Genomic DNA, 13,576 nt, shown 5'->3' with positions numbered 1-13,576 from the left:
TTTCCCTTTTTTTCTGTTTAAACCTTAAAGATAAATAAAGTGTAGTTTTTAATAATCTTCATTACTGTTAAATGATATTTTTTTGCAATGTTGCCTTGTATTGCCACACCACAAGTACGACAGATGAATACACGCGTTTAATTGTATAAAGGAATACCCACAAGTAAATAAAAATGTTGATAATTTAACCATTTGCATATACATACATAGAGATGCACCAACTGGACTGACAATGACGGGGTGCCCTGTCACTTTAAGGTCAGCGGCCGTCTATGAGTAAAGCCAGTCATTTACCTGGTGTGCCAAATGGGCAGTACGGGCCTGCACACCAAGTTTATTATAATTTGATATATAAATAAGCTCCATAAGTATCTATAATAATAAAAAAAAACATTGAACATTGTGAATTACAGATGTAAATGATCATAACATCAAAAAGCCTTGAAAATAAACATTGTTGATGTAAATGGAAATTTTTGCCCATGAACTCGGGTTGCATAAAATTTCTTGCATAATACAATTTTTCTTCCTAAGTATCTGTAACAATGAAGTGTTTAGTTTCATAGCAAAAATCAATCATGAAAGCAGCAATGAAAGGACACTTATTAGAAGATTCTGCAAGACACTCATTAATTTCATAGATTCTCAAAGAGTTCCCGTCAATTTTTAACAATAGGGTATATTTAGCCTAACCTCTTAGATGCTTGTGTAACCAGAGCCTATACAAGTCAATCAAAGAACTTTTCAATTATATATGTATATATATATATATATAACAGTCAGAGTTGTCTACTTGGCCAAATCCTGTTCATGTTAGCTATTCTTGCCTATATTAACAACCTATTTTTGTTATCTTCCATTATATTATTAATAATACAGGAAATGGGTATATGAAAGTATTGTATCCATATTTGTTTGTGTGTTTTATAAATGTTACATAGTGTACATTGACCGTATTAGAATAAACGGGGGGATTTGTAGATTATAAGAACCAGAGAAGAATTAGAAGCTCAAATGTTCAAAATGGTCATTTTATGCCAAGAAGCTATGGGTAAACTGACAGCATGTTGAGGATTTCTGTTCCTATAACAGAAAATATCTCATACTGTATATATTTCACCAAGAAGTAGCAATATTCTTCCTTTCATTACCTCCGTGGCATGTCCTCCAATGTGCTAACTCGAAATGTCAACCACCAACTTGTCATCCTCTGACAAGAGTCCAGCTGCCAGTGTTTGTAAAAAAAAAAAGTGTAATTGGATAGCTTTTTCACAATTATTATATATTATGTGTATGTTACGAATGTCAGGTGTACATAAAAATACAGGATTTAGACATGCACGGACACAAACATAGCCAAATTCAGTGACTTGCAAAGGGCACCTAAAGTCCATGCCCATGACATTTAGTGGATCTCAACTAAGTTCATTATTCTTCCTTGTAGTTGTTAGTTTGCATATGATGCTACATAATCATGTTACAAAGACCCACTTTTGTCTCACTCTAAGAAGCAAAATATATAATTATTATTATTTTATGTATTTGTCTCATAAGTGCTGCATTATCACTAATCCTAATTCTATTTCATTCATAAAATGTCATAAAAATGAATTTTTAAAATAGCTTTTTTCAACCTCAAAACATAATATATTTTCACAGAAAAGTGGAAGCTGTTATAGCCTCAAAAGGGGAATAACCTCATATTAATGCAAAGAATGCAAAGTCATAATTGGTCAGGTGTCCCAATACCTTTGGCCATATATAATATAATAAATGTATTAGTCTCCCTGCTCGTCTCCAATGTGCCAATTTATTGAAATCATACCAGTTATATACATTCTGTAGAAGCAGAGTCTGGTTTGTCTTCACTGTGAGATGATCCATCGATTGTTTAAGAGGCACTGGGAATAATAAATAAAGCTATATGTTCTCTTCTTTAGAAAATCAATACAATGTTCGCTCTAGTATAAAAGTGAAATACTACGTATAATAGACAGAGAGGTGAACAAAACAAGAAAGAAAAAAATAATAGGAGAAATAACAATATTGGTTATTTCATATATGTTTATACATTGTGTTTATACAGTATGTTTTACTTCTGGTCTATAGTACGGATATATAGCCACATACTGTATATTCAAACCCAAAGGCTCAGCTAAAGAGAAAAGTCATGAAAGAGAAATTATAGTTCAACTGTTAAATATCACTACTTTCACGTGCATTTATAAAGCGTCTTTCTCTGATTCAAACTGTTGTATGATTAGATGAATATGATTAGATGAATATGTTTATATGAAACTTTGTAGTGTATTCACTAATTGCTAGGAGTGCTATCATTGTAAATCATCTATTCGTGAGTTTTTATGCTCACGTTGCGTTATCCAGCCGGTGGCTCCATGCTGCGGTTCCTGATCTGCGGCTGGAATGTGTGATGCTGTCGGCTAGCGGCCCTCTGGACATTAATAGAAGGCCAGTCAGGGTCTGTCTGTACATGAGTTACATGAGGGACAACTTAAAAAAATCACCATTGCTTACTCGCATTTGCACAAATGCTAACACTCGTCTCGACTGCTTTACATGCAACTGCAGGAGAGTTTGGGTGACGAAAAATTATGCTTGCACTTGAAGAAAGTTCTGAAAGTAAAAATTCTTAATGGACTTCGTTTGCTGTGTTTTAGCTCCCAATCCGTGTGCTGCTGATAATGGGAGGGGGCCGTGTTCCCATCTGTGTTTGATCAATTTCAACAGGACCGCAGCCTGTGTATGTCCTCACCTAATGAAGTTATCTGCAGACAAAAGGACGTGCCAAGGTAAGAGCTTCAGACCAGGGTCAGACCTACCATCTACTTAATCTAGACCGCTGTCTTAGCCTACGAGCCAGCGAGGTGCTCCACCACCGGATTCTCTTCCAGGACTCTATGTTAGTACATAAGAGCGTAAGAGACATGGTTTACCTAGGACACCAAAACTCCCAGGGCAATGCCTGTTTAATATGATCAAGTAATGGCAGGCACAGGAGTAGAAATTCCACAAAACTAGATTTACTTCCCATCAGAACTGAAGACGGCTCTCGGACAGGTATGCAGCAGGTGGTTCTTGAATCATAGCAATATGTTTAACAATAAACAAATTCTAGAACGTAATTTAGAATTTCACAGATTTATGCCTTTTGTGTTTATTTAATATATACAATGTAACATTTCTTTGGCCCACCGATATACTTCTCATGCTTATGTCTATTGCTGGATCATGTGGTTATTTTTAAACATCCAGAAAACCCCATATTTTATTGTATACAGATATGTTAATTAAAAAAAAAAAATGAATATGGCCCTGACGAATATGCAATAAATATTTGATTTGTAAGCTAGGACGGCGCATGACAGTAAATATTGTATCTTGAGAATTTTTCATAGTTTGTTAAATTACAGCTCACCCTGCTGTTACAGGACCTGATTATATTTTCTAAGCCTGTTCCTACGTTATTAGAGTCGGAAAGCTATTTTGGAGCATTCTTAATATTTTTTTACCAGTTGTCTGACAACTAGGCTATTTGTTTAGAATTTCTTGCAAAAGAAAAAAAAAGGACACATGTAGGAGTTGTCATGTGTGTTGTTGCCCTCTTGCGTGCCAGTGAGTAGCGCCGCACAAAATATGTTCTGTACCAGCGCACAAAGGGTTAACATGCCACTCATACCCAACCCAAGAACAGAAAAATAGCATTTCAGTGATTTTTGGAATTTTTAGGGATAGAATTGAAGTTAACGCTGACAATTTATTTAAAAGAACATTAAAGGTGCTGTTCTACCTATCCTGTTGTAATGTAGATAATTCCCCGGTATGCTAACATCTTAGTGGGCACAATGTATGTATAAGTGGAACAGTACCTGTTAATCTGTCTTGGCTATCCTCATCAACTTTTAGCTCCTTTTTTTTTTTTTTTTCTCCAAATGAAAAATAATAGTCAATTAACCCTTTCAGCGCTGTAAGGCGAATAACACCTGGCATGTAAAGGGTTAACCCCATTTCTTCCAGTGGTTTACAAACCGTATGGCAATATGATGTGCTAAACTTCTTGGCACGGAGACAGGTATATATGTGATCATACTTTTTTTTTATGTTGCAGAAATGAAGAAATTTCTTGTGTACGCCAGGCGGTCAGAGATACGGGGAGTGGACATTGACAATCCATACTTCAATTTTATTACCGCTTTTACTGTACCTGACATTGATGATGTTACTGTGGTGGATTTTGATGCAGCCGAGGAACGATTATATTGGACTGATATAAAGACTCAGACAATCAAACGAGCCTTCATAAACGGAACGGGTCTGGAGACAGTTATTTCAGGAGGTATACTTGTGTTTCAAACTTTTCATCAATTTCGTCCTCTATCTTTGGAATAAATAACTAGAAATGTACCGATTATTTTTACGTTTCAAGCTGCGAGGCTGCGTAGGCATTATATATGCTTTGATCTTAATTGTGAAACAGTAGCCCCTCTCTCTACTTGCTGGGTTTAGTGAAAAAAGAACAAATACAATGTTTTGTGACAATTATGATATGGGATAATCTAGACTATATTTATAAAAACATTGCTGTATATTGAAATATAGAATTCAAGAGCATACTGTTGAAAAATACAATATTGTATCAAGAGAGACAGACGACAGATCGATAGATAGATAGATAGATAGATAGATAGATAGATGACAGATAGATAGATAGATAGATAGATAGATAGATAGATAGATAGATAGATAGATAGACATGAAATAGATATGTGAACATGGAATTAGACCTGGACTTGCACATTTATTGACTTGGGTGTTCTTAGTCTATAGGTCTAATTTTTATTTTCCCAATGTGCATTCTGGTGAATTATTATTGACCATAAGCGTAATTTAATAATTGTTGCTGCAGGATTTCTACTTGCTCAGCAGCAAGACGCTAATGATTATTAATGTCATCCAAAAAGAGCCGATAGGGGCTATGATTACGATCTTGTACGTTCTTTTGGCAATAATAAAGTGATAATTGAATTACGCTGCACGATAACGTTTTTGTTGTTTGAGGGACACAGTTGACATTCCTTTTGCTGATTTATGTGTTTCAGATATCCACAGTATCCGTGGGCTCGCCGTGGACTGGATATCTCGAAATTTGTACTGGATTAGTTCAGAATTTGATGAAACTCAAATCAATGTGGCCAGATTGGATGGCTCTCTGAAAACATCAGTCATTCACGGGATTGATAGAGCTCAAAGTCTAGCAGTTCACCCAGTCAGGGGGTAAAGTATATATATTTTTTTTAAATGGACTCTCTGAACTGTCATCTAAAAACACAGCTTCTCTAATGGGGTAGGTGCAAAACACTGATTGTTTTGACCTTTACATGGGTATAATGGATTTTTTCTCCATTGGAAATAAATGGCCACATTATTTCACATTTGCTTAACTTTTGCTGTAACACATTTATGGGAATAATAATTATACCATAGAGATGGCATTATATTAACCAAAGCCTCTATCCCTACGGTGCTTTCTGGTGAGGAAAACAAGTCCACTTTTTACGTACTAAGTAAAAGCACTAAAAAGGTTTTATCTGCTTAACAAGGTCACAGATCTCTGATCAGACTTCACCTAGACTATTGGGTACAGTTCTGATAAGTGGAGCCCAGGAGGATTGGAATTGTTTGACACTGTATTGGGAATTTGATCATGTATGGAGTAGACATATGTCTAAAAGTTGAGACCAAAAACTCATTAAGGGTCTTTATATACAAAACAACGTTGGGATAAACTCACCAAGGACTGGCTGCTGTTCTATAACCTGTCCTGTGGTGTATCTCCACTTAGAAGTATCTCAACTAGAAGGATTGAACTTTCATGAGCCCCATTAGTTGGTATCCTTCAAGTCTAGATTCTTTTCACTTGGGTTTGGTCCCAAGATATCCTAGAAAGGTGAAATACCACACAAAACAACTTTGAGATAAACTCACCAAAGATCAACGCATTACAGTTCTGAAATCAGACTGATATGTTGACTGTTTATCTGTAATCGTACAAGACAGCTAAAGCTTGAGATGCTCCCAAGCAGAGATGCACCGTAGAACAGGCTATGAAGAGACTCTCCGTTCTTGGTGAGCATCTAAAATTTGTTTTGCGTGGCATTTACCCTTCAGGATCTCTTGGGGCTCACCCCAAGTAAAAAAGGTAAGTCCAGACTTATTATCCTGAAACACGTTGTGACAAACTGTAGTTTTTGAGTTATTGAGTCATGTTCATTGAGTTTTGGTGACACATCTATAAAGCTGACACGTGTCTACAAAGTAGACATCATGTAGTTAACTGTTGAGTACTAAAACTGTTTGGTAGCATCAAACATTTGTATTAACCCTACAGTAATATAAAGGATTGCATTAATTAAAAAGGTTCACAATCTTTTTCATTATGTATTCAGCGAATATCTTCTCTATGGTCCCCCTGTTATCCAAGCTGAAAAATAAAGTCTATTAAAGTACCTGTTTATTAACAGAATAAACTTAAAAGAGAAATCTGTAAACTTTTCTTTTTTATACTAAATGTCATGTTGATCTGTCGATGAGTCACAGTCTAATGAGCTATATCCTGGTTCCAAATGAAGAATCTGGCACGTTGGATAATTAATGAGTGCCTGTCTGATGTTTTTTTTTTTTTTTTTAAATTTCCAAAAAGAACTGGTTTCTGAAGAATGACTCTCTAATTTTTATGTGCTATTTCTGACCTATTATACAAGTGTCTAAATGATGCTTGACACATGTTTGGAGAGCTGTCTTCCTCATACCGATTTTATGAATAGACAACTGTTCCTGATCTTTATCTTATCCTACGAGGCAGATGTTCCTCTGTTCATAGAGTGGAGGCTTTTCTTTCGTTCATTTTATTAATATTTATTAGCGACAAAGCGTGCCAATCGTATTTAAATATTAGTCTTGGCCAATATTCTTTAAAATCCCCCGTCAGTAGAATTTACATTTCAGCTTTGGCTTGGTGAATCAACTAACGTCAATATTTGAGTGAGCATAAACCACACGAATGGGTACGACTTATTAACTAAATATTAACCACGAAGTAGCTCCTAAAATATTAGAGAAAAAAATAAATTTTCATAATTTATAGATAAAATAATTTCCAGAATCAAACTGCCATTAATGGTTGAAGGTTTTTTTTTTTTGCCCATTAAGCTCATTTGAGTGAAGACCTCCTAAAAATATTTTTCTTACAATAGTAGAATTCTTGCCATGATTATTGCCAGGTACATATTTTTCCATTTCAAGGCAAAATTGATCAAACAATGACATTTTGTGAATAGCTAGAATGTGGTTTGATGAATTCCAGCCAACGGTACTGAAAATATAGTTTAGATTAAGCATCTAGAACTGTGAGGAATGTTTCATCTGCATTCAAATGAATATAAATAGAATGTTCTGTAACAGAAGAAAAATAAACTCATTGCCATTGTTAGAATATTTTATAATACTATTATATACTATTATAGACTGTTGCATGACCTAATTTATTTATTTTTTTGTTTCATTTTAAGCAAAATATTCTGGATGGATGGGAATAGCATTAATATGGCAAACATGGATGGCAGTAACAGCAAAATTCTGTTTCAGAACCAAAAAGAACCAGTTGGTAAATATTTTTAATATTTGGGATATTGATATTATATATGTTAATATGTTCAATTTGCATAAATGTGTTTGACGTGTATTCTATAATCTATAAGTGCTTTGTTATTTGGGATAAGGCACCTTGACAAGACATATTACATAAGGAGATATATATATATATATATATATATAATTCTGAATATGCTTTACAGATGACTTTAACAAACAAATAAAATATATTAAAAAATGTGATATATATATAAATATATGACAAGCTAAAAAATTCTACCAAAAAATGGCAAATTAGCGGCATATGGACAGTAAAAAGATAATTCATGTTGCTTATGAAAAACAAATCTTTCAAATAGAAAAATTAGCTCATGAATTTTATTATGGAGATTCACCCAAAAATAATAAGCATGATGCAACATTATTATTATTTTTTTAATATTCAACCCATTGGGTATTTGCGGTGCCAGCTGTGCAATTATCATCCATTGTTCTGTAACCATGAATAACATGAATGTGAATACATAGATATCCATTTGAATGCACATGTATTCATTGGTTAATATACCCAAGATGTGAATAGTAAGGATTAGGACCTTAGAAGGTTAGGTGTCTCCTACTCTGGTGGGATAAGGATCTTCATGTTCTTGGAGGAGTTGGAGAGATCTTTCTGTCCAACGAGGAAACTCTGTCCCGGAGTCAGACCCAATGCATTTACTAAAAATCCTAAGGCTTTGCCACCTATAGTATAAGATTTTTATAATATAAACATTTATGATATTGATACTAATTGTAGGCAATTTCCCTGGTCGGTGCTCAGTTTACGTCTTACAAACGTAAAACAAACGTTAGAGCTCTGATAGAAAAGATATCACAGCCCTTACATGCTAGAGCGCAGGAACTTCTTAGAAACATATAATCCGATGGACGATAAGAACTATATGACCCATCGAGACTGCTATTTTTTTCTAATGTTAAGACACAGACCTTAATCAGTCCTCGGTCTTACATTAGATTTAAGAGCAATATGCAAGTTTATATTCCCTCATTCTATTAGCCTTTACCCCTTCTGCTGGGAGACTGTTCCATTTCTCTACCTCCCTCTCAGTAAAGTAAAACTCTCTCGTTTTGGATCATCAGCGCTATCATTTCTAACAATAATATAAATCTTCTATGCCTACGATCTTTTTGCAACTAGATTGTTGAGACCATATATTATGGCCGATCGCGTCATTCTTCAACACTGCAAAAGAAAAGTCTAATTTATGTTTTTGCGGTCAGATATATCGAACTCAAATCCTGATTTAAGAAGAAAAAAACTGAAAAATATATGATATTAGCAACACATAAATCTGGACAATAATTCTGATAAAACAATGGTTCAGCCATTCATCCTGCAATATATAATTCTCAGCCTCCTTTTTTTGCGCTATGAAAATGCCGGAGCATATCCTAATAAATACCGATGAATTGCAATGTCGTAAAAACACAATTTGCAGACATAATGATAGGGATTAACTACAGTAAATGCTGTTTTAAACGGCGATGGAGTTGACTCACTATGGAGTTGCCCCTGGCTAGGTCATACCTGTCAAAACTTAATCTAGAAGAAATCAAGGATTTGTTAGTCTCTGACAGCCAACTCGCTGTGTCTGTAACGGATATTCTTAGAATTCTACCGCGCAAGAATGATCGTTATCAAGTGCTGAATGACCCCTTCTAAATTTTGAATGTTAAACACACATAAAGAAAGCGTGATCTGCCGAAGACTACCCGTCAATTTGAAAAATTTACTTCGGTGTCAATAATAAGTGTCTACCCGTAACAATAATACTAGTTTTTTTTTTAAACAAACTTTTTCTAGGTAACAGGTTTTAGAGGAAGAAAAACTAATACATTAGCCAGGTTGATTACGTAGCCTATTTTAGTTCTTGATACAGTAGGTTGGTCCTCCTAGAAGATCTGGCTCTACAGAGCCTTCTACCACCCAAGCGAAGAGCAATGAATGAATTATAATTCCTGCTTTTCCCATGGGGTTACCAGATCACAGATGGTCCAGTTAGTTGTTGGCAATTAAATTATAAATAAGTTTATGATTCTGTGGACGTGCTTGAACATTAAGGGCCTTTTCCGCTAAAGAGGCACTGAATGACACCACTGCAAGGGGAGAAGAGAAAGGGAGATGAGATAGAAACATTTAAATACAAAAACAGATTTAACAAAGAAGGAGAAGGAGGGTGGTAGATAAGAGGAACAGCCTTCCTGCAGAAGTGGTAGAGGGTAATACAGTGAGGGTATTAAATATGCATGGGATAGGCATACGGCTCCTGAATCTAAGACGAGACCAACGACCAATGATTAAGGTTTAAGTCCTTACAGCAGCAGAAAAGGGTGACTGGTTAGGACCAATTACATAAAAAAATGAAACCAAATAACCCAATTTTTATAGAAATAGTATAAATTATAAAGATAATGCGTATAATTGTAAAAAAACAAACAAACAAAATAAATAATTGTGAGACGAATCAAATTCCTATCAGACATGTTAATGAACAGCTGAAATGACAGTGGTAAAGAAATTGACCTGGAAACTGATTGTGTCTAATGAGCTATGAGTGCAGAACTGTCCTGAGAATTGGGAGTTTGGTTACGTTGATGACTTTGGTATAACTGCGGGGGAAAAGAGCGTGGAAGGCATTCGTGCTCTAATATGAAGCCCAAAGCAAAATCCAGACAGTGATAAAAAACTCTAATAAGCTCCATCTCATAATTATTTGCCAATTAAATATGCCCAAGATGTTTGTAATATATCTTGGGAGGTTTTAATTACAGAAGTTGTAGAAGCTTTAATGCAGTCTTGTGTAAAATCAAAAGTTTAATTTACCAGTGTATTTACGCAACAGAATAATAGTAGAACAACATAGCGTCGGCATCCTCCACGCACACGTTTATACCCACAATATATTTGAATGCCTTGGGAAAAATATATATGTATATTATATATATTATATGGGGAGATTTAGAAAGGTGTCTCAGGTGGGAATGGGATGCAAGAATACAATGTTGCCACTGTATTAACGCTTTAACAACTACTTTTTCCTGAAATGCACCAGTCATGCCAAAATATATATTTTGTGTTACCAAAAAGACGCATTTAAAAGAGTTAGATCTCATGTATAAATATTTGACTTTTGTCTCACCCCCCCTCCATAAAAAAAAATAACTCCAACAAAATTAACCATCACATCCGATATTGCGGTATCATATCCAAAAAGAAGTATCTTTAAATAGCGGTAATTCTGTTGATATATTATTATCATATATATATATATATATATATCTATATGTATATATAATTACAAGTAGAATTTTTTTCTATACTTATCTTTGGGCTGTGGTACCTCTTTAATATTCCCCCATTATGAAGCCATGTTAAGGTCCACTCATGTAACAAATATATCTTGCCATGATGATAGATTGACGTTTTGTGCTTTAATCAACATTTATCTTAAATAATATACCAAATTTTTTTTTTAGAACTTTCAATTATGCGCTAAACTATTTGTTTGAATCATTTTAAACGGCTGTATTTGCCTGGCAATAAATCTAAGATGACTCAATGAGCGCATACTTTCAGAATGCTTAATCACAACGTTGTATTTGTAGGTTTATCAATAGACTATGGAGACGACAAGATTTATTGGATCAGTTCGGGAAATAGAACCATTAGTAGATGCAACTTGGATGGCACTAATTTGGAAGTAATAGAGTCATTGAAAGAAGAATTAACAAAAGCGACAGCATTAACTATTGTCGGTAAGTGGCGTTTTGTAATCTGTAATGATATCGTATTGATTGTTTCTTGATTAATTGAGGTTTGTTGATTGCACAGTCAAGTCATTCCCCCCTTTTAGTGAAATAGTTTCATTTACAATGGAAGGCTAAATGAATTTGAACACATATTTGGATTAACATGATCATAAAACATATAGGTACAATGTATGGTGGCAAATTTTATTTTATCGCTATTTATTTTTTTATTGCATGGAAGGATAATTAATCTCTGACTGTATTATATCAGCATCAACTGATGTAATTTATACAATGATTTTTTTTGTATTTTATGAATTTATTGTAATGTCACTTACCCCGATAATTGCTTAATTACTTTATTATCCCCATAATAGTAATTTCTAAAAACAAATTGTAATATTTATAAATGTAACTAAAAGAAAGACACCTATAGCGAATTTCTGCAGGGTAATTAAAATTAGCAAAATTGTAAAAAAATTGTAAAAATTATTTTATAAAATCTTTTTAAGAAACAATTGGCCTATTTAACCTTTATTGAAATGTTGGGTAGTGACAGGAAAAAAAATATGTCCAAAGCAAGGAATTTAAATTTAGTTTGCTTCAGAAAGATCGTGTATGCAGAATTCTAATCAAGACACGATACAGACAAATATGTAATCTGCATCTGGATGCCCCAAACTCAGTCCTCATGGGCTACCAATAATTCCTCTAATTAATAATAATTAACCAGTTATCTTGGCTCTAATTATCGGGAAGGCAGCATGCCTGCTGTGTCCTAAGGCTTGAAATTGGACTTCCCCCATTGGTATCACCATGTGACTATAATGATGAATTGAGGCCAAATGTTTAAGAAAAGAGATTTTATAAAAAAATATATTTGAATACTTTGAGAACTCATGTACCGGTATATTAACAGGATACGTTTAACATTATATACATTATATATATATATATATATATATATATATATATATATATATATACACACATACATTTAACACACACATGATATTGTAATTCATTTTTTTTCCTGGTTTGTTGAGGAAGTAAGAGGGAACCTGGATTCTATTCACTAAAAAGAGTTGACAGGGGTTATTTTCCAGGTCCTTGACCACACGATACATTATGAAGGGCCAATCCCATTCTATTGCACGAAGAGCTTGGTTTCAACTGTAAACAGTTACATTGGTGAGGTTTCTTGAATTATACATTATACAGGGCCAGCTCAGACCTTCTTACTGAGGTGTTGGCCCTTCATAATGCATAGTAAAGAGAGAGTTAAAACCGGAACTCTCCTGCAAATTCTCCCTTTAGCGAATAAACCCTAACTGTTCTAGATAATGTAAGCACCAAAACCCACGTCTGGTATTTGGATTCTGCTTATAATAAATACAGCACCTGGTTTGAATATTTTTCCTATTTTGCTCGTTACTGAAATATAAAAAACATGCGCTGTATATTTTTAACGGTTCTGAAATATTTACTACTGTTTAAGTGTGTTAATGTAGGTTTTACATTATCTTTGGGAAAGAAATGAGCCTTTTGTTTAAATCAATACTAACGGAATAAGGAGTAGGCATTTCCTTTAGGGACCAGTTGGCATTTCTTAATGATGGGAATCATTAAGACCGTTTGGCCCTGCTTTCTCTTTTTTTTGTTTTCCAAGAATCAAAACTTCCTTTTTTTTTTTTACTAAGATAAAAAAGGTTTTGCTGAGCTTCACAGTTAGAGTAACCAGGATGAGCAGCTTGCCTTTGGGATTCGGAATAAGCGTACACTGAATATATTTTTTGGTACTGAAAGAATGGCTTTGTATTTTTTACGCGTAAAACAAAAAGACAACCATTTCCCTTGTTTCCGAGAAACCAGTTGCCACAATTATTACAAGCTATCCTTTACTTTGGTTAAATAAATGTTGTTTTAAAGCATCATTTTTTATTTTTTTTATTATGTTTTTTTGGTTTTTTTGCGGTATGTTAATTCTAAAATAAAATAAAACATTTAAATTATAACATCTTTTTTAAGTCATTTTATATTGGATAGGAGGATATATCAATCATTTGAAATGTTCTAGTATAAAATTCCCTAAATGCAA

General features: G+C 34.1%; 1 protein-coding gene across 1 annotated transcript in view; it reads left to right on the top strand.

Moving 5' to 3' along the window:
* Window positions 1-13,576, top strand: part of LOC149285175 (low-density lipoprotein receptor-related protein 1B-like) — a 366,729-nt gene that overhangs the window by 213,157 nt on the left and 139,996 nt on the right. Inside the window, exons 28-32 of the mRNA XM_089495720.1 lie at window positions 2,679-2,810; window positions 4,127-4,354; window positions 5,118-5,292; window positions 7,587-7,681; window positions 11,335-11,484. Coding sequence (XP_089351846.1) covers window positions 2,679-2,810; window positions 4,127-4,354; window positions 5,118-5,292; window positions 7,587-7,681; window positions 11,335-11,484 — 780 coding nt within the window. The remainder of the gene's footprint in view (window positions 1-2,678; window positions 2,811-4,126; window positions 4,355-5,117; window positions 5,293-7,586; window positions 7,682-11,334; window positions 11,485-13,576) is intronic.

The sequence above is a fragment of the Sceloporus occidentalis genome, unplaced genomic scaffold (assembly GCF_023333645.1).
Source record: "Sceloporus occidentalis isolate IW3139 unplaced genomic scaffold, rSceOcc1.0.p SCAF_83, whole genome shotgun sequence".
Classification (NCBI taxonomy): Eukaryota; Metazoa; Chordata; class Lepidosauria; order Squamata; family Phrynosomatidae; genus Sceloporus; species Sceloporus occidentalis.
This window is presented reverse-complemented; position numbering and strand designations above follow the sequence as displayed.